Source organism: Bombina bombina, chromosome 8 (assembly GCF_027579735.1).
Source record: "Bombina bombina isolate aBomBom1 chromosome 8, aBomBom1.pri, whole genome shotgun sequence".
Classification (NCBI taxonomy): domain Eukaryota; kingdom Metazoa; phylum Chordata; class Amphibia; order Anura; family Bombinatoridae; genus Bombina; species Bombina bombina.
The window spans coordinates 40,124,455-40,152,025 of NC_069506.1; the positions used below are offsets into that span (position 1 = coordinate 40,124,455).

Sequence of the window (27,571 nt, forward strand, 5' to 3'; positions counted from 1 at the left end):
TATTTGTAAACAATTTAATACACCCCAGCAGGTAAAATGGGTCATAAGGAAGACATTAAAAGGGGAGAAAAATTTACAGTACACTGTCCCTTTAACTGAATCCCACTCATATAAAAGCCCAACACTAACAGTTACTAAAGAAAACAAATAACCCAAAACCATAACTCAAAGAGGTTTTAATTGCGCCATTTTGGTGGAGAACAAGACCACCGTATCCGGGTGAATAAGCCCAGGCAGACCACTGTATCCGGGTGAATGAGCCCAGGCAGACCACCATATCCAGGTGAATGAGCCCAGGCAGAAAACCTGTATGGCAGAGAAACCAGATTTCTGTTTGTAATTCAGTTCAAGAAAGTTTTATAAACAGCCCATAAAGGATTATTTATTATTTCTTGTAATATATCGGCCTCAGGATCACTGCATCTCAGTACAGGCTATACGTCCTGAATAACATACAAACTGATAATAATCTAACAGAGTTGTATCGTGTTATATAACCTCAATACTTATATAAGTATGCTGCTCACCTGTAAAAAAAAAAACACATTGCATCAAATAATCCTGAGCTCTGTACAACACAACACAAAAGGTGCAGTTTCCACACCTTGTAATGTTTTCTATTATGTGGCTTTCCCATAAACCTTTGTATACGTTTTCCATGTTCCTTTATTTTATGTTCAAAAAAATATCTTCCTTCTGGTAGGTTTGTTATTTCCACTTTATCACTGGAATTCGCTGCTATTGGTTTGTTCTAGTACTATGAGCAAAGTTGCAGTAAACAGTTCTTAGACAACTTATTCCACACTGGGAATAAACAAGACATATTGCACCTCTGAAACAATAGGAGGGGGGGAAATGTAATTTGTAGTTCGGAGAACTCTGTCTCGCCGCTTATGGTAAAACCCTCAGACCCATCAGTCTTCTTCATCTGAACTATCCGACCCCTCATCTTTTGCCACTTTCCAGTTGGTCCGTTTATTTTTCCTTTCTTGTATCTCCGCTTCCTTCTTAGATTTGGATCTGTGGTGCTGTTTCTTACGCGATCTTTTTGTGCGTCTGCTCCTGCGTTCCTCCATCTCACTGTCTTCCGAGCTACTCGTCTCATCACTGGACGATCTGCTCTCCTGCCCAGATGATGACGGTTGTTTCCTTGCAACCTTTTTACGAGTCTTTTTCTTGTGTTTGGATTTTTTGGGCTTGTCCATGCTGTCATCTGAGCTGTCACTGTCACTTGACGTCTCAGTAGATTCCACCTGTTCCTTCTTTCGTTTCTTCAGCTTTTTGTGTGAGCGTTTCTTTTGTTTCTTCTTGTGCGTTTTCTTTGATCTTTTTCTTTTGTGGGACCCTTGCTCTGTTTGCGTCCCACGCTTTTCTTGGCCATTGACATTCCTTCTGCGGCTTTTACTTTCCCTGTCACTGAAATATAACAAAATTAGAAAAATTGAACAATGTTATCCTGCATTTCCCAAACAAACATTTCCCAAAACAACAGAAAAGGGCATAGCTATTTGCACTGAAAGGGACAGTCTAGTCCAAAATAAACTTTCATAATTAAGATAGGTCATGTAATTTTAAACAACTTTCCAATTTACTTTATCACCAATTTTGCTATGTCCTCTTGGTATTCTTAGTTGAAAGCTAAACCTAGGAGGTTCATGTGTTAATTTCTTAGACCTTGAAGGCTGCCTCTTATATGAATGCATTTTGACTGTTTTTCACCACTAGAGGGTGTTAGTTCATGTGTGTCATATAGATAACATTGTGCTCACGCACGTAGAGTTACCTAGAAGTTAGCACTGATTGGCTAAAATGCAAGTCTGTCAAAAGAACTGAAATAAGGGGCAGTTTGCAGAGGCTTAGATACAAGGTAATCACAGAGGTAAAAAACAGAATTTATGCTTACCTGATAAATTACTTTCTCCAACGGTGTGTCCGGTCCACGGCGTCATCCATTACTTGTGGGAAATATTCTCCCCCACAGGGAAAGGCAAGGAGAGCACACAGCAAGAGCTGTCCATATAGCTCCCCCTCTGGCTCCCCCCCCCCAGTCATTCGACCGACGGTTAGGAGAAAAAGGAGAAACTATAGGGTGCCGTGGTGACTGTAGTGTATAAAGAAAAAAAATTTCAACATGATTAGGAAACCAGGGCGGGCCGTGGACCGGACACACCGTTGGAGAAAGTAATTTATCAGTTAAGCATAAATTCTGTTTTCTCCAACATTGGTGTGCCCGGTCCACGGCGTCATCCATTACTTGTGGGAACCAATACCAAAGCTTTAGGACACGGATGAAGGGAGGGAGCAAATCAGGTTACCTAAATGGAAGGCACCACGGCTTGCAAAACCTTTCTCCCAAAAATAGCCTCCGAAGAAGCATAAGTATCAAATTTGTAGAATTTGGCAAAAGTGTGCAGAGGACCAAGTCGCTGCCTTACATATCTGATCAACAGAAGCCTCGTTCTTGTAGGCCCAAGTGGAAGCCACAGCCCTAGTAGAGTGAGCTGTGATTCGGTCAGGAGGTTGCCGTCCGGCAGTCTCATAAGCCAATCGGATAATGCTTTTCAGCCAGAGAGAGAGGTAGCAGTAGCTTTTTGACCTCTCCTCTTACCAGAGTAAACGACAAACAAAGATGAGGTTTGTCTAAAATCTTTTGTTGCTTCTAAGTAGAACTTTAAAGCACGAACAACATCTAAATTGTGTAATAAACGTTCCTTCTTTAAAACTGGATTCGGACACAGAGAAGGAACAACTATTTCCTGGTTAATATTCTTGTCGGAAAAAACTTTTGGAATAAAACCAGGCTTAGTACGCAAAACAACCTTATCTGAATGGAAAACCAGATAGGGTGGATTACATTGCAAAGCAGATAATTCAGAAACTCTTCTAGCAGAAGAAATAGCAACCAAAAACAGAACTTTCCAAGATAATAACTTAATATCTATGGAATGTAAAGGTTCAAACGGAACCCCTTGAAGAACTGAAAGAACTAAATTTAGACTCCAAGGAGGAGTCATGGGTCTGTAAACAGGCTTGATTCTAACCAAAGCCTGAACAAAAGCTTGTACATCTGTCACAGCTGCCAGTCGTTTGTGTAACAAGACAGATAAAGCAGAAATCTGTCCTTTTAGAGAACTAGCTGACAACCCTTTATCCAAACCTTGGAGAAAGGAGAGAATCTTTGGAATTGTAATCTTACTCCAGGAGAATCCCTTGGATTCACACCAGCAGATATATTTTTTCCATATTTTATGGTAAATCTTTCTAGTCACAGGTTTTCTGGCTTGGACCAGAGTATCTATCACAGAATTTGAAAACCCACGCTTGGATAAAATCAAGCGTTCAATTTCCAAGCAGTCAGCTGCAGAGAAACTAGATTTGGATGTTCGAATGGACCTTGTACTAGAAGATCCTGTCTCAAAGGTAGCTTCCATGGTGGAGCCGATGACATATTCACCAGGTCTGCATACCAAGTCCTGCGTGGCCACGCAGGAGCTATCAGAATCACCGAGGCCTTCTCCTGTTTGATCCTGGCTATGAGCCTGGGAAGGAGAGGAAACGGTGGAAACACATACGCTAGGTTGAACTACCAAGGCGCCACTAATGCATCCACTAGAGTCGCCTTGGGATCCCTGGATCTGGACCCGTAGCAAGGAATCTTGAAGTTCTGACGGGACGCCATTAGATCCATGTCTGGAATGCCCCATAATTGGGTTAACTGAGCAAAGACCTCCGGGTGCAGTTCCCACTCCCCCGGATGGAAAGTCTGACGACTCAAATAGTCCGCTTCCCAGTTGTCTACTCCTGGGACGTGAATAGCAGATAGATGGCAGGAGTGATTCTCTGCCCATTGGATAATCTTGGTTACTTCCTTCATCGCTAGGGAACTCTTTGTTCCCCCCTGATGATTGATGTACGCAACAGTCGTTATGTTGTCCAACTGAAATCTTATGAACCTGGCTTCTGCTAGCTGAGGCCAAGCCAGGAGCGCATAGAATATTGCTCTTAGTTCCAAAATGTTTATCGGGAGAAGCGACTCTTCCCGAGACCATAGGCCCTGAGATTTCAGGGAGTCCTAGACCGCGCCCCACCCCAAGAGGCTGGCGTCGGTCGTGACGATGACCCACTCCGGTCTGCGGAAACTCATTCCCTGAGACAGGTGATCCTGGGTCAACCACCAGAGAAGTGAGTCCCTGGTTACCTGGTCTACTTGAATTTGGGGAGACAAGTCTGTATAGTCCCCATTCCACTGATTGAGCATGCACAGCTGTAATGGTCTTAGATGAATTCGAGCAAAAGGAACCACGTCCATTGCTGCGACCATTAGTCCTATTACTTCCATGCACTGAGCTATGGAGGGTTGAGGAACAGAATGAAGAACTCGACAAACGTTTAGAAGCTTTAGCTTTCTGACTTCTGTCAGGAAGATCTTCATTTCCACAGAATCTATTATTGTTCCCAGAAAAGGAACCCTTGTGGACGGTGACAGTGAACTCTTTTCTATGTTCACCTTCCACCCGTGAGATCTGAGAAAAGCCAACACAATGTCTGTGTGGGCCCTTGCTTTGGAAAGAGACGACGCTTGGATTAGGATGTCGTCTAGATAAGGTGCTACATCGATGCCCCTCGGCCTTAGGACCGCTAGAAGGGACCCTAGCACCTTTGTGAAAATTCTGGGAGCGGTGGCTAAACCGAATGGAAGAGCCACGAACTGGTAATGTTTGTCCAGAAAGGCGAACCTCAGGAACTGATGATGAGTTTTGTGGATTGGAATATGCAGATACGCATCCTTTAGATCCACGGTAGTCAAATATTGACCCTGCTGGATTGTTGGCAAGATTGTCCGAATGGTTTCCATTTTGAAGGATGGAACTCCGAGGAACTTGTTTAATATCTTTAAATCCAGAATTGGCCTGAAAGTTCCCTCTTTTTTGGGAACCACAAACAGGTTTGAGTAAAAACCTAGACCTTGTTCCCCGGAGGGGACTGGGTTTATCACTCCCATCTTTGATAGGTCTCTTACACAATGTAAGAATGCCCGTTTCTTTATCTGGTCTGAATATAAGCGAGACAGGTGGAACCTTCCCCTTGGAGGAAGTCCCTTGAACTCTAGCAGGTATCCCTTGGAGACTATCTCTAGTGCCCAGGGATCCGGAACATCTCTTGCCCAAGCCTGAGCGAAGAGAGATAGTCTGCCCCCTACCAGATCCGGTCCCGGATCGGGGGCTACCCCTTCATGCTGTCTTGGAAGCAGCAGCAGGTTTCTTGGTCTGTTTACCCTTGTTCCAGCCTTGCATGGGCTTCTAAGCGGGTTTGGGCTGGGCCGCGTTACCTTCTTGTCTAGCGGCAGTGGAGTTATTAGCCGGTCCGTTCCTGAAATTGCGAAAGGAACGAAAATTAGACTTGTTCTTAGCCTTAAAAGGCCTATCCTGTGGGAGGGCATGGCCCTTACCCCCAGTGATGTCTGAAATAATTTCCTTCAATTCCGGCCCAAAAAGGGTCTTACCCTTGAAAGGAATATTAAGTAACTTAGTCTTGGACGACACATCTGCCGACCAGGATTTTATCCAAAGCGCCCTCCGCGCTACTATAGCAAAACCTGAGTTTTTCGCCACCAATTTCGTTATTTGAAAGGCGGCATCCAATATAAAGGAATTAGCTAATTTTAATGTGTGAATTCTGTCTATGACTTCTTCATAGGAAGTCTCTTTCTGGAGCGACCTTTCTAGTTCCTCGAACCAAAAGGACGCCGCTGAAGTGACAGTAATAACACACAAAGCTGGTTGAAGGATGAACCCTTGCTGAACAAAAATCTTTTTACGCAATCCTTCCAATTTTTTATCCATAGGATCTTTGAAAGCGCAGCTGTCCTCTATAGGAATAGTGGTGCGCTTCGCTAGTGTTGAAACAGCTCCCTCAACCTTCGGGACCGTCTGCCATGCGTCCCTTCTAGGGTCTACTATGGGAAACATTTTCTTAAATATAGGAGGTGGGGCAAAGGGTACACCTGGCTTCTCCCACTCCTTTTCCACTATGTTCGCTACCCTTTTGGGTATTGGAAAAGCGTTGTCGTGCACTGGGACCTCTAAAAATTTGTCCAATTTGCACAACTTCTCTGGTACTACCATAGAATAACAGTCATCCAGAGTAGCTAATACCTCCTTTAGCGAAGCGCGGAGATGTTCTAGCTTAAACTTAAATGCTACTATATCAGGTTCTGCCTGTTGAGAAATCTTTCCTGAGTCTGAAATTTCACCCTCAGACAGCCCTTCCCTCACAGCCAATTCCGATTGATGTGAGGGTAAAATAGATAAAGCATCGTCAGCGTCTGATTGTTCATCCCTTTTATCTGTATTTAAAGCTGAACAATCACGCTTTCTCTGAAATTCTGGCAGTTTGGATAAAAGATTTGCTATAGAATTATCCACTACTGCTGTTAATTGTTGCATAGAAATAAGCACTGGCGCGCTAGGTGTCGCCTGCGCGGGCAAAGCTGGTGTAGACGCAGAAGGAGAGGATGTAGAACTATCCCCACTACATTCATTAGATAAATCATCTTGGGCAACATTATGAAATGTAACAGAGCTGTCCTCATTTTGTTTGGACGCTATGGCACAATTATCACAAACACTTGAAGGGGGAACCACATTTGTCTCTACACACACAGAACATAGGTTATCTGATGGCACAGACATGTTAAACAGATTTAGGCAGGCAAACAATGCAATAAAAACGATTTTAAACAAAAACGTTACTGTCTCTTTAAATAATAAAATGACACACTTTAAACCGGAGCTAATTGTTGGATTTAACTGTTTTTATACACCACAATCCCTGCTACAGCATTGCTGCAGCTTTTACCTTTCTTAGGGGTCAATCATCCACAGAAATAAGCCTTCTGGAGTCACTTTCTGAGCCACAGGACCCTCTCACATGGAACTGCATGCACTGCCTTGAAATTAACTGAAGTGCCAAAATGAGGCCTCCTCCCTCAGTTCACTAGAGTGAAGGGGCCTTCCTGACTAGATTTAGGTGTCTAAAGCAAGCCAGATCAATAAAAAAACGTCTCCAAGTGTATATGAGCTTATAAAACATTTCAATTGCCATCATATTGTAATAAAAAACAATCGATTTGGACCCTGACAGTGTCTACCAGCATAAAAATCAAAAAGGGGGAGCCTGTTATCTTTTTTGCTGAGGTGAAAGAAAAATGGCTTACCGTTTTCCCTGAGGGGAAAAATGACTCAACTAGCATTAGCCTGTGTTGTTAGAAGGAGACTAGTCATACCTGAAGCAGATAAGTCTGCAAACTGTTACCCCCAACTGAAGTTCTCTGGTTTCAACAGTCCTGCGTGGTAACAGAATGGATTTTAGTTACTTGTGCTAAAATCATAGCCCTCTTAAACAGAAATCTTCATCACTTTTCTGTTGTAGAGTAAATAGTACAAGCCAGCACTATTTTAAAATAACAAACTCTTGATAGAAGAATAAAAAACTACAACTAACACCACAAACTCCTCACCATCCCCGTGGAGATGCTACTTGTTCAGAGCGGCAAGGAGAATGACTGGAGGGCGGAGCCAGAGGGGGAGCTATATGGACAGCTCTTGCTGTGTGCTCTCCTTGCCTTTCCCTGTGGGGGAGAATATTTCCCACAAGTAATGGATGACGCCGTGGACCGGACACACCAATGTTGGAGAAAGTGTATTACTATAACTGTGTTGGTTATGCAAAACTGGAGAATGGGTAATAAAGTGTAGACTGTCCCTTTAAAATTACAAAATCAATTCCTACATGTTCAGAGCAACAGCACATAAGTATCAGCAATCTATTTAGGAAAAAAGTCAAGTGTATTAGGCTTTCCCCCTTACTCTGTAAGTACCATACCACAAAACAACTGAAAAAATAGGTGGAAGCTAGATAATGCCTAGTACTGAGGAAGAGTAGTCTGCAAGACACAGTTGGAAACAGTGCACTGAATTGGTAACATTTTTTGAAAACATAAAGGGAACTGTTTTAAAGGGACACTCAGGTTAAATTAAATTTTCATGATTCAGATACAGCATGTAATTTTAAACAACTTTCCAATGTACTTCCATTAAAAATAATGTGCACAGTCTTTTATATTTACAATTTTTGAGTCACCAGATCCTACTGAGCATGTGCAAGAATTCACAGGCTATACGTATATGCATTTGTGATTGGCTGATTGATATCACATGGTACAAGGGGAGTGGAAATATACATAACTTTGAAATTTGTTTTTTAAAAATCTACTACTCATTTGAAGTTCAGACTAAGTGCTATCACATAGTCTTGTTATCTTGCATTTGTTGATTATGCAAATCTAATGTGTTGACTGGTCCTTTAAAGAGTGAACTGCTGCCATCTTGTGCACAAGTTAAACTGCTGACATATCGTGCCCCACACGTGCACACTCTGGAGTCTACCTACTACGGAACCCCAGAGTGGCCACACAATATTTTTTTTTATAAATCTTTACTAAAATGTGAACACAATTTACTAAATCAAGTGCACAATGTATGGCCACACCGAGGCTCTATAGGAAACATGTCACAAGCTATGGAATCACACCCTACACTTATTGCTGACCAGTTGCAGTCACTAAAATGGCTTTGTTTGTCACATGTGATGCAATTTATCATTTATGAGTGAATTACAGTGCGCTGTATTTGATCAACTAAACAAGCATTAAAGTAACAAATTATTTTCCCTATTCATTTTTGTAAAGTATCATTATCACAAGTCTGAAAGGCACACAGCTGGGTATATTATAAGCAATCTTTCCAGTCTGAAAGACCTACATGTGGCCGTAAATTGTGCGCACAAGCTACTTTAATGTGTGCATGAGTTACTAAAACATGCGCTCAAGTTACTAAAACGTGCGCACAAGTTACTAAAACGTGTGCACAACTTACTTTAATGTGAGCAGGATTTACTATAATGTGAGCAGGATTTGAGTATCACCAGTCAGTACAAGATACAACTCACAAACGTCCTACACTGAAAGATGTTGAACAAACAGACACACTAAGATAAACACAATGAGCTACAGGCCCTTGTTTTATTTGCTCCCAGCTTATCAGACTGAGTAACATAATGAGACTGTTTGTGCGTAGTTTCTTCTTATCAGCAAATACAAAAACTCCCTCAGACAGACACAGAAGAAAATAGTACATTTCCCTTTCATGACTAGGGAAAAAAATCATTTTAAAATGAAGGTTACATAAAATAACTTCAAACAAAACCAGAATGTATTTAGAAAAAAAATAAAGATAACATTAAATAATACATACAGAAAATACACAGGAAAACAAGAACTAACCTGTCCGTTTCAAATTCCTCAGGATACAGTTCCTTATAGCCACTGTGTCCCCATCTGTAATGAGAATTAAAGTTGCAGGAAATTATTTTTTTTTGCAGAAAATCCTGTTAGTCCCTCTGTTAACCCTAAATACAATAATGTGGCCCCTCACGTGTTGTAAAGACAGATGGACGGCCGGCAAAATCTTTGAATTGCGATGTGGTGGGTGTCACCGTCACAAAAGACAATATCTGCACCCACAACACTGCAACCACAATACTGTTGTAAAAGTGTGCACGAAAACACTTATTTTAAAACAGTTATGCCCTTTTTATACCCTTGAAGATGCCCATACAAAATGAACCAATTTTTATGCCCTTGAAGATGCCCAGGCTTTTTTTAATATTTTCTCTCTTAAATACATTTTAAATAGTATTATGTGAACTTGCTGAGCCTGATACCACCATAGCCACAATACAACTGTGGGAGTTGTCTCTATTAACCAGTAAGCATTAATACAGCAGTATAGGTAGTGCACAAACATGCTTTACCCGCTACTATGAATTTGTTTAAATAATAAAGTTTAGTAAAATTTATTATGAAAAACTATAAAATATTTGGTTGCCGATCATTTTTAATGTATAAACAACATCCCCGTAATTTAGTTTTCAGTATAGTGCAAAAGAGATGTGCACATTCCTGGGCCTACCTGAGTATGCTCTCATAAAAAGGCACCAAGTCTTAACAAAGGAGACCAAAAGAAAGAGGTACATTTGATAACAAGTAAACTGCTAACGGAATTATGACAGCTTCATTTTGACTCCCATGCCTAATTCAGGAGATGTGTGCTCGTATTGTTTAAAGGGACACTCAAGTCAGAATAAACTTTTATGATTCAGAAAGAGCAGCCGTTTTAAGACACTTTCCAATTTACTTCCATTATCAAATATTGCACAGTCTTCCCCCCCCCAATTTTGATTATTGTTTTTCCAAGATCAATTCCACAATAAATTTAACATAAATATCTCATAACACAAACCAAAGCTTGATCCATAACTGGCTCTCTTTACCACCGGTTATCTAATAAAAATCATTTTACATCTTACATTTTAGACATAGTGTCCAGGAAGATCCATCTCTTAACCTTTAATTATGTATCCAAGTCCCTTCTGCCATTGACTAAACATACATTTCTCAAAATCTATATGTGAAGAACACAAACTAATTAACCCATAAAACATATAATACCTACTGCATACAACCCTATGCTCCTAACCTAAATGTATTAATGAAGATGATACTTAATAGGGCTTTGAATATTTTGCCTTTCGGTCATAGTAATTTGCCTTTCATTCAAAATCTTCACATACGACGTCTCTTAATATGAGCCAAGGCACAATCTGTATCTGGGTGTCTTTGCATCTGGTTATATTTTACCATAATCATGTTGCATCCTACACCTAGTGCCCAGGTAAGTCAGTCTCTTTGACGTTTAATTATACCTTTCAAATATACATAGATACATCTGCCCTTAGCCTAAGAAATTCTCAAAACCCGGACCTAGGGGACATGCAAAATTGACCCACAAATCACCCAATGTAAACTGGCTGAAATCCTTTGCACCCTACTATAAGGGCTAAATTTATCAACGCTGAGGCGTACAGGGGCGCGTATACGCACCTCTGTACGCCTCAGCTCGCCTGTGTCGGGGCGAAATTACCCGCAGGTAATTAACATTGCACACGAACGCAATTTTGCGCTCGCGTGCAATCCCGCCCCCTGCCCGCGCACAGCCAATCACTAGCGGGCAGGAGCTGTCAATCTCCTCGGTCGGACTCGACCAAGGAGATTTCATTTCGCCACAATAGAGGTGGCGAAGATGTTAGGGAAGCAGCGGTCTGGTGACCGCTGCGAGCAAGTTCTTGTGAGAACTTGCTGCCGCAGGGGCTTTATAAATCTAGCCCTAAAGTATGTCACTGAGAGTGGCGCTTGTTGGTGTTTAAAATATTTAGCTTTTTAATCCAGAGTTGTCCAGTGTACTCCACCTAATCATTTACCTTGTTTTTCTTTTATTAATGGAGTATTGAGCACCTTTTGTTGCTCTGGGACCATGACATATTATTATGTCATTTAAATATTTGATTGATTCTCTCTATTTGTACCTTAAAGGGACATGAAAGCCAATTTTTTTCTTTTGTGATTTAGAAAGAGCATGTCATTTTAAACAACTTTCTAATTTACTTCTATTATCTAATTTGCTTCATTCTCTTGATATCACTTGCTGAAAAAGCATATCTAGATATGCTCAGTAGCTGCTGATTGGTTTCTGCACCTAGAGGCCTTGTGCGATTGGCTCACACATGTGCACTGCTATTTCTTCAACAAAGGATATCTAAAGAATTGAGCAAATTAAATAATAGAAGTAAATTGGAAAGTTGTTTAAAATTGCATGCCCTATCTGAATCATGAAAGTTTAATTTTAACTAGACTGTCCCTTTAAGCCTTCTTTGCTCTCTCAACTCCCCTCCTTTATCTATAGGAACCAAACACAAACAAAAGCTAGGAAATCTGCCTGTTAGCAGCGCCATACTAAAATAATCAGATTATCTGTTTCTGTAGTGCATCAGGAAAAATATATTATCACCTTCAGCCATTTCTGAAAAAACCTGCTGATCTTTTTTTCCTGAGGTAAGGTAATCTCATACTGCTCCATATGAATCTGTAAAAGAATTTTGTTGTTGAATTCCTTCATAGACAGGCTATTTCCTGCTTTCCAGGACCTCAACAGCAAATTACGTCCAGTTAATACTACTGTATTTTTTAAAGCTATATTTTCCCCGACTTGACCCCTATCCTGCAGAAAAAAAGACCTGTTTGGCATCCAACCTAGTTTTCCTCACAAGAAATCTGTTTAGCTAATAATTTACTCTATTCCAGAATTTTTGAATTTTCGGGCACGACCATATACAATGGTTAAGGTCTGCCTTCTGGAATCTGCATCTATAGCAACTATATTCCTCTCGCTTTGACCACCTAGACAAGTCTGCAGGTGTAATATATGCTTATATAGTAGTTTCATGTGCGATTCTCTCCAGACAATATTCCCTGATGTTATGAACATCGTCTGGATTCTCTGCTGTAGATCCTCAAAGGAGATCTCAGCAAAATCTCTCAGCCATTTTAATTGTATCTTTTCTAAGTTATCTTTACCTGCCCTTATCCTCGGAGGGTTATACCATATTGAAATTGGGTTTATCGCTACGTGGTGCTTCCCTGTCAGTTGTCCATAATAATTGCCAATTTGTAGGTATGCATAAAACTCTTTGTAAGGCAGGGAGAATTCCAGTGAGAACACAGCAAATGTTTTAATTGCCTTTAATTCTTTGTCCTCTAATTGGTGAAGAAATATTAAGCCTTTTTGTGCCCATCTCTTAAATATAATATATGTTGAGCCTGGAGGAAAATTGCACAGTCTTTTTATATCCCACCGAGCATGTGCACAAGCTCACAGGGTATACATATACTATTCTTTGATTGGCTGATGTCTGTCACACGATACAGGGTCAGGAAAATGGGAGGAAAAAAAAATTTGTAAGAAAAAAAAAATCTGCTTATTTGAAATTAAGAGTAGGTGTTATTGCATTGTCTTTTTATTATGCACTTGTAAATTGGGGAGGTGAGAACACCCCCTCTCTTTCATATAAGTGTAGGGAAAGTGCTCACGTAACCGTTTTCTGCAATCTGTAAAATACAGTACTGAATACCCCTCTTTCATATAAGTGTAGGGAAAGTGCTCACGTAACCGTTTTCTACCGTCTGTAAAATACAGTACTGAATACCTCTCTTTCATATAAGTGTAGGGACAGTGCTCACGTAACCGTTTTCTACCGTCTGTAAAATACAGTACTGAATACCTCTCTTTCATATAAGTGTAGGGACAGTGCTCACGTAACCGTTTTCTACCGTCTGTAAAATACAGTACTGAATACCTCTCTTTCATATAAGTGTAGGGAAAGTGCTCACGTAACCGTTTTCTACAGTCTGTAAAATACAGTACTGAATACCCCTCTTTCATATAAGTGTAGGGAAAGTGCTCACGTAACCATTTTCTACAGTCTGTAAAATACAGTACTGAATACCTCTCTTTCATATAAGTGTAGGGACAGTGCTCACGTAACCGTTTTCTACAATCTGTAAAATACAGTACTGAATACCCCTCTTTCATATAAGTGTAGGGACAGTGCTCACGTAACCGTTTTCTACAGTCTGTAAAATACAGTACTGAATACCCCTCTTTCATACAAGTGTAGGGAAAGTGCTCACGTAACCGTTTTCTACCGTCTGTAAAATACAGTACTGAATACCCCTCTTTCATATAAGTGTAGGGAAAGTGCTCACGTAACCGTATTCTGCAATCTGTAAAATACAGTACTGAATACCTCTCTTTCATACAAGTGTAGGGACAGTGCTCACGTAACCGTTTTCTACAGTCTGTAAAATACAGTACTGAATACCCCTCTTTCATACAAGTGTAGGGAAAGTGCTCACGTAACCGTTTTCTACAGTCTGTAAAATACAGTACTGAATACCTCTCTTTCATATAAGTGTAGGGACAGTGCTCACGTAACCGTTTTCTACAGTCTGTAAAATACAGTACTGAATACCTCTCTTTCATATAAGTGTAGGGAAAGTGCTCACGTAACCGTTTTCTACAGTCTGTAAAATACAGTACTGAATACCCCTCTTTCATATAAGTGTAGGGAAAGTGCTCACGTAACCGTTTTCTACAGTCTGTAAAATACAGTACTGAATACCCCTCTTTCATATAAGTGTAGGGAAAGTGCTCACGTAACCGTTTTCTACAGTCTGTAAAATACAGTACTGAATACCCCTCTTTCATATAAGTGTAGGGAAAGTGCTCACGTAACCGTTTTCTACAGTCTGTAAAATACAGTACTGAATACCCCTCTTTCATATAAGTGTAGGGAAAGTGCTCACGTAACCATTTTCTACAGTCTGTAAAATACAGTACTGAATACCCCTCTTTCATATAAGTGTAGGGACAGTGCTCACGTAACCGTTTTCTACAGTCTGTAAAATACAGTACTGAATACCCCTCTTTCATATAAGTGTAGGGACAGTGCTCACGTAACCGTTTTCTACAGTCTGTAAAATACAGTACTGAATACCCCTCTTTCATATAAGTGTAGGGACAGTGCTCACGTAACCGTTTTCTACAGTCTGTAAAATACAGTACTGAATACCCCTCTTTCATACAAGTGTAGGGACAGTGCTCACGTAACCGTTTTCTACAGTCTGTAAAATACAGTACTGAATACCTCTCTTTCATATAAGTGTAGGGACAGTGCTCACGTAACCGTTTTCTACAGTCTGTAAAATACAGTACTGAATACCCCTCTTTCATATAAGTGTAGGGACAGTGTTTTCTACGGTTTGTAAAATATGACTTATTTCTGTCCCTGCAGCTGTCTAGTATGACAGGAATTATGCACTGGTTGTATTTCTTATGCAATTTTACTTAGTTTCAAATGTTTTCTTCGGTAATTTGACTGATTTTGGTTGTGCGCACCTCCCCCATCCTGCAACACTAACACTCACCCCCTCATGCCTGGTCTGAGATTTCCCAGCATGTGACATATTCATGGCTCTCCTCCCCTATGTTTGTGAGTAAAGTGAGTTACAGCTGTTACAGGAGAATGTTGCTTATCTCAAGAGGTGAAGGACTCAGTTTTGGACAAGTAACAGGAATATGCTGGTTATCTCAAGAGGTGAAGGACTCTGTTTAGGACAAGTAACAGGAATATGCTGGTTATCTGGAGAGGTGAAGGACTCAGTTTAGGACAAGTAACAGGAATATGCTGGTTATCTGGAGAGGTGAAGGACTCAGTTTAGGACAAGTAACAGGAATATGCTGGTTATCTGGAGAGGTGAAGGACTCAGTTTTGGACAAGTAACAGGAATATGCTGGTTATCTGGAGAGGTGAAGGACTCAGTTTAGGACAAGTAACAGGATTATGCTGCTTATCTGGAGAGGTGAAGGACTCTGTTTAGGATGGGTAACAAGAGAATGCTGGTTATCTGAAGAGGTGAAGCACAAAGAGTTTTATAAAGGGCCACACAAGGTAGCAGAGGAAATGTGATGCCCTTGGCTGCTGGTGAGAAAATTTGCAGCATCAACCGGTAGCAGCCAGGGTTTACAATATGAGCTTGATTTATCAAAGCCCTACGGCTGCAAGCTCTCACAAGAACTTGCTCGCCGTAATTTAACAAGCAGCGGTCACCAGCCGCCGCTTCCCTAACCTCTTCGCCACCTCTAAGGTGGCGAAATTCAATCTCTGCGGTCTTGTCCAACCGAGGAGATTGACAGCTCCTGCCCGCGCGTGATTGGCTGTGCGCGGGCAGGGTTGCAAGCGAGTGCAAAATTGCGCTTGTGTGCAATGGTGATTACCTGCGGGTAAATTTGCCCCGTCACAGGCGAGCTGAGGCGTACAGGGGCTTGTATACGCGCGCCTGCCCGCCTCAGCTTTAATAAATCTAGCCCTATAACTTGTATTCACAATACAGATTAACTCTATGAACCTGTTTATTTTTGTGTCTGCAGGAGACAAATAATAATCCCATCCAGAGACAATGAAACTGTGGTTATAGATAAAAGTAGTTTTAACTCAATAGATGGTATTTGTCCTCACTGTCACCCAAGGGGTTAAAAGCAGTTTACAACTCTGATAGAAATATTATTGCCACAGCCATATCACATTTGTGACACCAGCACCCACAGTATTGCTGTGCCGTAAGGAAAGTAATAAAAACCAATAGCACGGCTAATTCTCAAGGATCAACTGCCCAATGGCCAATAAGGGTAATGCCCACAGATCTATATGTAGACAGTGACAAACATGATTATAAAACGTTTTAGTAAAAAAAAGAGTCATTAAACCCAAAATTTCATGATTCAGATAAAGCATGCAGTAAAAAAATAAAAATAAAATCCAATTAACTTGTATTAGCAAATTTACTTTACATTCACTCGGTATGCTTTATTGAAAAACATGTGGGTGGGTTCTGGGGCGTTTACGTGTCTGGACCACTATATGGCAGCAGTGCTTTTAACAATGTTGAACACTGTGGAAACACTGCTGCTAACTAGTTTTCAAACTGTACATTGCTTGCTAAGCACATGCTGCCTAACTAGATACCCTCTTCAACAAAGAATACTATGAGAATGAAGTAATAGAAATAAAGTGGAACCTTTTTTTCTTTGTTTTAAACTGTAAATGCTGAATCATGAAAGAAAATTGTTGTTTCTTGTCTCTTTAAAGAATATATAAAAAAAAAAAAGGGTCCAGCAGTCTAGGCTGTAAAGTAACAGCCGAGAGCTGGAGTTCCTGAGCTCTAAGCATCTGCCTGCATATGGAACCGGAGCACGAGCAGTAGAGCATGGTCAGTACAGTACAATCGTGCTCCTATTCCATATGAAGGCAGATGCCAGATCATTACAGACAGTGACACTGAGTCACCATCTGTAACGATCATCTGCTGGTGCATGTGGGAGGGAGTGGGATGGCTCTACACTACAGAATAAAAATAAAGGAAGAGGGAGGGATGGGGAGCTACACTACAGAAAATGTTTAAAAAAAAATAAAAAAAAAGTACTTGTAGACAGCTGCCAGTACTAGAGATGTCCGCAACTAGTGGGAGGTAGGAGGGTTGAGGAGGATCATTACACCGCAGAAAAAAATAAATAAGGGAGGGATCAGGAGGTGGGAGCGTAATCTCTACACTAAAGCTAAAATTAACCATAAAAGCTACCTGATTAACCCCTTAACTGCCGTGAATAATAGAAGTGTGGTGCACAGCTGCAATTAGCGGCCTTCTAATTACCAAAAAGCAATGGCAAAGCCATATATGCCTGCTACTTCTGAACAAAGGGGATCCCAGAGAAGCTTTTACAACCATTTTGTGTTATGACTGCACAAGCAGTATATAAACAATTTCAGTGGGAATCCCAAAGTTTGAGAAAAAGTAAAAAAAAAAATTTTAAAAAAATGTATACGAACGCATTTGGAGGTGAAATCATGGCATGAAATATACCAAAAAGGGCCTAGATCAATACCTTGGGGTTGTTTACTTTAATAAATATATATATATATATATATAGTTTTGACGAGAGAAAAAAAAAACCACAAGCCTCAATTTCTGTTTAAATGGAGTGATAGCAAAAATGCTAAAGAATTCCGGTAAGTTCTTCTCTGAAAATCATGGTAGTGAAGGGGTTAAACAACCTCTGTAGATGCACTTGAATAAATAAAGTATCTTGACTGTGTGTTTAAATCCCACAGTACAGATGTACATAGCTACTAACATAGATACAGTGTAACCGGATTAGACACAAGCAAAGACCTACCTGTCAGGGATGCCAGCCTCACATGCATAGAATTTCTTGTTAAAGGTGCGGACACTCAGCGCATCCGGTCTCAGTGTAACGGGATCAGCTGCTGTTCCTCTAACAGTCTCTCGGCTCCCTTCTGCATCAAACCCATCTGATCTCATCCGACTCCTGCAAGATTAGAATTAAATTCAGTATCTAGTTTTTCTCTGCTTCAGAGAATCTGTGAACAGGATTTTAAAAAAAGGACGCCAACTGCAGGACCAGTAGGGCTTCCAGGATTACAGGTATTTCTGTTACAGCAAGTCAGCCATGCCGGCAGCTAGATGTTACGCGGTATGGGGAACCTTGGCCCTCCAGATGTTTCAGAACTACATTTCCCATGATGCTCAACCGGGTTTCAGAGTGAGTGCCTAAGCATCATGGGTAATGTAGTTCTAAAACATCAGCGAGTGCCAAGGTTCCATATCACTGGGCAAGAGGCACCAGAGAGTAATCACACAAATTGTCAAATACATTTTCAAGGACCCAGTTGACAAAAAAGGATATTATTAAATACATTTAAACATTTATTTTATAAACAGATCTGCATTGTTGACAACTACTATGTATGTTTAAAGATGGCTTTAATACAGCTTCATAATTTCTTTGCAGCCTTTAAATGGATATGAAACACAAAAATGTTCTTTTGTGATTTAGATAGAACATACGATTTAAAAAAAAAAAAGTTTCCAATTTACTTCTATTATCAAATTTGCTTAGTTCACACGATATTCTGTGTTGAAGGGATACCTAGGTAGCACCTCGAGCACTACATGGCAGGTAATAGTGCTCTTGCAAAACTGCTGCCATATAGTGTTCCATAAAAGGGCCGCCTCCTAAGCATAAGTCCCTGCTTTTGATAATAGAAGTGAATTAGAAAGTTGTTTAAAATTGCATGCGCTACACGGATGGGCAGCCTCGGCCCTCCTGATGTTTCAGAACTATATCACCCATGATGCTTAGGCACTCTGATGTTCAGTTGAGCATCATGGGAAATGTAGTTCTGAAACATCTGGAGGGCCAAGGTACCCCATCTATCTGAATCAAGAAATAAAAAAAATAAAAAATAAAGGGTTTTATATCCCTTTAAGAACTAGAGCTGAAGACACCCGATTTATAAAACTGCCGCTATGTAGATAGCTGGGTGCTGTAAATAGATATTTAGATGATATTTATGGTCATATGGTGCAATTAGATACATACTGAAGTGACCATTAGTGTGGAAACCTACTTGTTATCATCAAATTCTTCAGGATACAGCTCCTTATAGCCACTGTGGTCCCATCTACACGAGACAGAGAGAAGCAAGTGAGGCAAGGGACACAGGTGATCAGCTTCCTATTACATTGACAGATTCAACAAAAGTCAGATAACCTTGTGCTATGTCCTGAAACTGTGACAAACCTAAAGGAAATATACAGCAAATACAAAACTGTGATGAAGTTACTTATAATTAAGTTAAAAGAGATGCCAGCAATCCGGCAGGTAAACATTGTATACAAAACAGCAGTCACGTTTTATATCAGTAAATGCTGAACAATTTAGTCAACGTACATACAGAAGCTGCAGCTAGATGTGCCACACTGTAACTAAGGGACATAGGAATGAGACTTCTTTGCGGTTTTAAAGGGTCATAATAGAAGAAAACTCACATACTCCAATTTGTTACTTGCTTTGATTCGTTACATGCTCTTAATTCATTACAGCATGTTATATTAAGCCATGGAACCTGCACTGCTATGAGTTTAACCCCGCAAAAGGGGTTAAACACATAGTAGAAGCACTGCTTGGGACCTGCAGAGCACTGCTGGTTCTGTACGGAAATATTCACATGATTCAGATGTGGAACAAGCGCTGCCAATTGGATCAGTGGTATTGTCCACTTAGGACCAGCAGTACTTCTACTGTGTGCAGGGTTGATATTCTTAAGATGTCATGCAACACATATAAGGAGTATACAAAATGTGTAAACCAATGGCACTACTTATATTAATAAGTGACCCTTATTATACTAGATAATCAGTTAATACTGGATAATCTATAATGGAAAAGTAGGTGCTTTGTAGTTTGTTTGATTTTAGCAGAGATAAAGTAAGGTACAGAAACCTAATCTTTAAAAAGACTACAATTATAGCACTCAAGTGCAATAATTGTAGTCTTTTTAAAGATTAGGTTTCTTTACCTATAAGGAGTATTATGGCCCTTTAAAGGGACACTCAGGTTAAATTAAATTGTCATGCTTCAGATACAGCATGTAATTTTAAACAACTTTCCAATTTACTTCCATTAAAAAAAAATGTGCACAGTCTTTTATATTTACAATTTTTGAGTCACCAGATCCTACTGAGCATGTGCAAGAACTCACAGACTATACGTATATGCATTTGTGATTGGCTGATTGCTATCACATGGTACAAGGGGAGTGGAAATATACATAGCTTTGAAATTTGTTATAAAAAAATCTACTACTCATTTGAAGTTCAGACTAAGTGCTATTGCATTGTCTTGTTATCTTGCATTTGTTGATTATGCAAATCTAATGTGTTGACTGGTCCTTTAAGTTAACAGGGTTGCTAAGGGTTGTATGTCTGAGGTTTGAAAAGCACAGAAAGTTTACATGAATATTATAATTACATGTAATGTTCGCTCTCTGTGTTAACTAAAACTTTTAATAAATCATCAAAATTATTACTTTTATAATAGGGTAGATTGTACAGATAAAAATTACAATTTGTGTGGGCAACAGTAAACTTTGCCATCAGCGTAACTGAACATATCAGTTTATTAATATAAGGAAAATTTATAGAGACTGTAAATGTGTGTGGTGTAAGGCGTAGGTACAAGCGCACGCGTGATTGGTACAAGTAGGTATGTGCGCAGGCGTGTTTGGCACAAGACACAGGTATGTGCTCACGTGTGTTTGGCGTAAGTAGATGTGCACGTGTGTTTGGTGCAAGACGTAGGTAGATGTGAATACATATAAAATTACTCTTGTCTTCTAAGCCTTAAAGGGACATAATACCCATATCCTAAAATGACATGAAAGTGATGCAGCATAGCTGTAAAAAGCTGACAAGAAAACATCACCTAAACATTTCTATGTAAAGAGGGAAGATATTTTACCTCAAATTTTTTTCAGCTCACCAGAGTAAGTGCTATGCGAACAGTTAGAGCTGCTGTCCAGCTGCAAGTTTAAAGAAACAAAACAAAACAATAGCCAATCAGCATCAGCAGTGCTGGGGTTTTGCATTGCAATGTTGTGAGATGGATGAGATTTCACAGTAAACTTCCTTAAACTGAATAAGGAAATAACATGACTGCTTGCACATGCCAGATGCACGCGTCCTTGCAAGCCCTTGAACTAGCATTATCATGGGTTGCTTAAAGTCCCTTTCCAATGGGATGTGAATACTTAGGAAATGTTATGGTAAATATCTTCCTTTTTTACATAGAGATGTTCAGGTGATATTTTTAGTCAGCCTTTTACAGTTATGCTGCATCACTTTCATGTGCTTGAAAATTTGGGTATCAGGTCCCTTTACAGCCCTGACTAAATGTGCTTTTGTGCTGACTTGTTAAGCTCTGGCGACGTTCTCCGCCTTTTAGATCCGTAAACTTCCTCCGTGTGCTTCTCCAGTTCTCTGATCTTCCACATTTCGGATTCTTCTTGGATCTGACAACAACAAACACAGAAAATATAAATAATGCAGGTGCAGCACAGGGCAGAGATTCCAGGTGCAAGAACAGCAGCCACTCATATTACACTTGAGAATAAAGAGTCACATACAGGTAACTGAAAAGCACAAAAATGTTTTCACATTGCAAACCCTTTCCCCCTATTTTAACCCTACACTGGCTGGTTAATGCTGCCTAGTTGTGTGTAGGTTAATCCATTAAAGGGACATAATACTCATATGCTAAATCACTTGAAACTGATGCAGTATAACTGTAAAAAGCTGACAGGAAAATATCACCTGAGCATCTCTATGTAAAAAAGGAAGATATTTTACCTCACAATTTCCTCAGCTCAGCAGAGTAAGTTCTGTGTAAAAAGTTATACTCAGCTGCTGCCCAGCTGCAGGTAAAAAAAATTAAAAAAAAAAAAAATGAAGAAATGAACAGCAGCCAATCAGCATCAGAAAGTGCTGAGGTCATGAACTCTTTTACTGTGATCTCATGAGATTTGACTGTAAACTTCCTTACACTGAATAGGGAAATAAGACGAGTGTGCACGAAAGCTCGCTCCTTCCGCTGTCCCGGGACAGACATACTGATTTGTTGCTTAGAAGTCCTTTACAATGGGATGTGGCTACTGAGGAACTTTTGAGGTAAAATATCTTTCTTTTTTACATAGAGATGTTCAGGTGATATTTTTTAGTCAGCTTTTTACAGATATGCTGCATCACTTTCAAGTGTTTAAACATTTGGGTATTATGGCCCTTTAACTATTGCTAATATTGTTTGTACTTGGGCAATGATGGGAATACTGTGTGCCTCAGGAGACCTGGTAGCTGGATTACATATACATACATGCCTCTGGAAGCAACATCAGCACAAGAACTGTGCGTTGGGAGCTTCATGAAATAGGTTTCCCTGGCTCGGGCAGCTGTACACAAGCCTCACAGCAACATGCCAAGCGTCGGCTGGAGTGGTGTAAAGCACGCCAGCATTAGACTCTGGAATGATGAATTGCGCCTCACTATTGGGCAGTCTGATGTAAGAATCTGGGTGTGGATGATAAATTATATATATTATTATTATTATGGCCACACAATCTTTTGTGGCTCATAGATTTTAGACACATATGTCAAACCCAATCAAACATTGCATACGCATGTAGCCAGCAACCACCTATTAAAATGCAGCCTGTCTGCAGGAGTTTGACACACACTTTACGATGAGCATTTACATAATAAAATGTTCTAAAGATTTTGTGCATTTTATTTTGAGAATGCCCCTTTAACTACTAAAACATAAAAAAAGCCAAAAAACACATGGCTTTATATCTTTCACTTACACTGAGGTTGGTGGGTGACATCACGTACATCACAGGTTACATCATCAATGACATCACTAAATAATACAAAAGCTGGATCAAGCTACAGAACTGAATCAGAGCGTGTCCTACTGGCCCAGTAGATTATCACACAGTGCCGATGTTGCTCAAAAACAATTTACACAAGGAATTTTCCTAGCAACAATATTGATAAATATACAAATTTTATAGGGAAATGCTCAGTAACAATACTGAGCAATACACAAACACGACGGCTAAATGTCTTAAAGGGACACTCAATCAAAATTAAACTTTCATGATTCAGATAGAGCATGCCATTTTAAACAACTTTCCAATTTACTTACATTAACAAAATGTGCAGTCTTTTTATATTTAAACTTTTGGAGTCACCAGCTCCTACTGAGCATGTGCAACAATAAGTGTGTATGCATTTGTGAATGGCTGTTGGCTGTCACATGGTACGTGTATGCATTTGTGATTGGCTGATGGCTGTCACATGGTACAGGGGGAGTGGAAAAAGACATAACTTAAAATTGTCAGAAAAAAAAATCTACTACTCATTTGAAGTTCAGACTAAGTGCTATTGCATTGTCTCATTATCTTGCATTTATTGATTATGCAAATCCACTGTGTTGACTGGTCCTTTAAATATTTCATCAGTGAAATGAGCTGCATATACCAGATAAGGAAAGTGCAGTAATATAAAAACTTTATTTAGTAGTAGGAAGGACGAACAAACGGCAGCTGACGCTTCACAGTACAATTCATTTCATCATACAAAAAAAATAAAATAAGATATAAACTCATTTTTTTTTTTAAACAACTTTCTAATTTACTTTTATTATCAATCTTGATATCTTTTGTTGAAAAGCAGAGATGTGTGCTTAGGAGCTCTTGTCTGGAGAACTAATATGGCAGCAGTTTTGTAAGAATGTTAAACATTTGCAAGAACACTAGAGGGCAGCACTATTTCCTGTCATTTAGTGCTCCAGATGCCTATTTAGGTATCTCTTCAACACAGAATATCATGGGAAAAAAAGTAAATTTGATAATAGAAATTGATTTTTTTTTATTTTTAATTGTATGTTTTTTTTCTGAACAAAATATCCCTTTAAAAAAAAAAAAAAAAAAGGCAAAATGATGGACAGCACGTCTACTAGTGGTATCACTCAAATGCAAGTTACTATATTATTATTGTCACTGTTATCAGCATCTAATGAAGAGTCAAACAGATATTAACAAGGAACACTAAATATTTGTTCTCCTTAATGTTTTCAAATTTTCTTCTTATTCTTGCTGTAGAGTATTAAATATATGGTAAATGGTACTTCATGTTTATTTCTGTATTTGCAATAGTTGTTTTTGCTCATTAAAACCAACACCTATTGTTCTCAAGCACATGCCCATTTAAGTGATCTGAGCCTTCAAGAAAAGCAGACCTACTCATGTTATCTCTCTATATAAACAAAGCCTGATGAGTATTAAAATGTTAATTATGGTTGGGGGTTCAATGGGCAAAACAAGTCCTTTCAGATACAAAAACCTCTTAATGACCACTGGGAGGATCATTTATGATGCTGCCTCTTGTTTACATAGATTTTAAACCAAGAATACAAAAGTGTTCATATTTTCAGTATAGGTGGCCTTTCCAAAAGGGACCCCCCCCCCAGCTATTTCAATGAAGATTAAAAAATAGAGGTAAATGAGCTGTTTGCAAATAATTTAATATACTCCAGCAGCTAAAAAGAATCATTGGGAATATATTAGAGGCGCAATAATTTTACAGAACAATGTCCCTTTAAAGTTCAGATTGTCAGATTGTTCCAGCACCAAAGAACAGTTAACTGGCACGCTGTTTAACCCTTTAAGGACACAGCTTTCAGTTTGCTCAATTGTTTTATGACAGAAAAATTCCGTCATATGTCCTTAAGAGGTTAATTATTATTAAAGTTATTATAGTATTTGTATAAGGAAACACAAACAGAACACTGGCACTAAACTTCAGTTGCTGCGTCAGACAGTGCACTGTATGTGACAACTGGACCAGAGAGCTTTACTTCACCAACAACTCATCTAGGTCTTTAAATAACAATCCCTTTTAATAAAAGGTATTATCTATCTCTTTAAAGGGACACTGAACTAATTTTTCTTTTGTGATTCAGATAGAGCATGCAATTTTAAGCAACTTTCTAATTTACTCATATTATCAAATTTTCTTCATTATCATGGTATGTTTATTTGAAAAGCAAGAATGTAAGTTTAGATGCCGGCCCATTTTTGGTGAACAACCTGGGTTGTCCTTGCTGATTGGACAGCACCAATAAACAAATGCTGTCCATGGTTCTGAACCAAAAACTTGCTGGCTCCTTAGCTTAGATGCCTTCTATTTCAAATAAAGATAGCAAGAGAACAAAGAAAAATTGATAATAGGAGTAAATTAGAAAGTTACTTAAAATTACATGCTCTATCTGAATCATGAAAGAAAAAATTTGGGTTCAGTGTCCCTTTAAAGAACAAAAACTTTTGAGTTGACTGTCCCTTTAAATATCTCCAGAATTACATTATTTTTTCTGTTGGGCAAAAGATAGAACTGGGAAATCAACGTTTGTTGTATGAAGTTCAAGAAGGGGAAACGTCAGGGGGTCTAATTATATAATAATATCAAGCAGCTAGACTGGCATAATGTGATATAATAATGAGGACAGAATAAAAACAAGTTATCTGATATTTCTTCCTGTTTCTCAAGCACCTCCAACTCTATTGATTTCACAAAACACTTCCTATTGTTGCAAATCAAAGCTCAAATGATGAAAAATGATTAAATATTAAAGACCTTCAAATCAACAGATGATATTTAAAACTGTTATTTACACAGATGACTTAAAGGGCCACTAAACCCAAAATCTTTCTTTCATGATTCAGATAGAGAATAGAAATTTAAACATTACAATTTACTTCCATTATTTATTTTGCTTCATTTTTTAAATATCCTTAGTTGAAGAAAAGGCAATGCACATGGTGAGCCAATCACACAAGGCTTCTATGTGCAGCAACCAATCAGCAGCTAGGGAGCATATCTAGATATGCTTTTCAGCAAAGAATATCAAGAGAATAAAACAAATTAGATAATATAAATAAATTAGAAAGATGTTTAAAATTGCATTCTCTTTCTAAATCATAAAAGAAAAAAATGTGGGTGGAATGTCCCTTTAAGACTTAGTAAAACCAGCAGCTGAGTTACATTGAGCTCTAGCACTATGTTGTAATTCTAATCTCTCTGTCAGTGTCAGTACACATCATTAGGGCAGTAAGTCAGTTAACTGGGCGAATACTGTTCAGCTACCATACTTCATTGTACACCGTGCAGATACCGTACTAAACATGATTGTACACTGCGCTTTCACAGCTCAGCGCCTCGTTACCTTATTATGGGCGTCTGTGTGACGTATAACGTTTCGAAGGAGAACTTTCCCCAGAGGAACACGGGACATTTTAGGCCTGTCAATAGCAAAACAGATAATGACAAAGAGAACATAACTCTAATATACACAATAATATTATATTAACCATTGATCACCAGTAAGCTTTACTGCCTATAACGCATTCTCCCAGTATCACTGTTATTGGCCCTGCCTTTTAAAATCCCTGTCCACTATTGTTAATGGTTTCTCCTATACACCAATTTATCTTGTAATCGATTACATCAATTAACCACCTTTATATTTTGCATATGACAAAAATCAATGCCTCTATTCACCTCAACTAAAACTCTAGCAACTACCTTCCCCAAGAAAATACATTACCTCCTCTAACAAACACTCTAGCACCTACCTCCTCTAACACTAATACCTACCTGCTCAAATAAAACATAGGCCCCTATTTACCTCCCCTAATACTCTAGCAGCTACCTGCCCTAATAAAAGCAAGTGCCCCAATACACCTCACATAACACTCTAGCACCTACCTGCCCTAATAAACAACCTGCAGCCACCCTGCTCAGGTTGAAATCACCTGCAGCCACCCTACGCAGGCTGATGCCCCCTGCAGCCACCCTCCCCAGGCTGATGCCCCCTGCAGCCACCCTCCCCAGGCTGATGCCCCCTGCATCCACCCTCCCCAGGCTGATGCCCCCTGCATCCACCCTCCCCAGGCTGATGCCCCCTGCATCCACCCTACCCAGGCTGATGCCCCCTGCATCCACCCTACCCAGGCTGATGCCCCCTGCATCCACCCTACCCAGGCTGATGTCCCCTACAGCCTCCCTACCCAGGCTGATGCCCCCTGCAGCCAACTAACCCAGGATGCAACCATATGCAGCCACCTTTCTTAGGCTGATGCCCCCTGCAGCCACCTTACCCAGGCTGATGCCCCCTGCAGCCAACTTACCCAGGCTGCAAAGATATGCAGCCACCGTTCTTAGGCTGATGCCCCTGAAGTCACCCTATTCCCCCTGAGAACAGACTACACAGGCTGATTCCCCCTAAGGACACACTACCCAGACTGATGGTCTTGCAGCCGCTCTACCCAGGCAGATGCCCCTTGCAGCAGCATTACCCACACTGCTACCCCCTGCAGCCGATCTATCCAGGCTGATGCACTTCTGAAACGCCCTACCCAGGGTGAATCAAACTCTCATACCACCGCCCCCTGGTGTTGCACCAATACCCATCCCAGCATACTGTCCTACCATGGGCAGGTTCGTCTCTTCCGGGCACACACTCACTGGATGGCTCCGCTTGCCTTCACTTCCGGAAATACACATTCTAGGCCTGACCCGGAATCG

General features: G+C 39.9%; 1 protein-coding gene across 2 annotated transcripts; it reads right to left on the minus strand.

Moving 5' to 3' along the window:
• Positions 1 to 27,562, minus strand: NKAPD1 (NKAP domain containing 1). 2 transcript variants are annotated; one of them, XM_053690324.1, is made up of 7 exons: positions 27,476 to 27,562; positions 26,211 to 26,286; positions 21,344 to 21,444; positions 19,003 to 19,056; positions 17,748 to 17,900; positions 9,344 to 9,397; positions 1 to 1,416 (listed from the first exon to the last, which is right to left on the minus strand). In XM_053690324.1, exons 2-7 carry the CDS (start codon positions 26,277 to 26,279, stop codon positions 915 to 917), a joined length of 933 nt encoding a protein of 310 aa, XP_053546299.1. In that variant the 5' UTR covers positions 26,280 to 26,286; positions 27,476 to 27,562; the 3' UTR covers positions 1 to 914. The 2 variants fall into 2 exon arrangements, with proteins under 2 accessions (XP_053546299.1, XP_053546300.1); XM_053690325.1 differs by lacking the exon at positions 27,476 to 27,562 and adding an exon at positions 22,789 to 22,844 and having other exon boundaries at positions 26,211 to 26,249.
• Between the last annotated feature and the right edge of the window lie 9 nt (positions 27,563 to 27,571).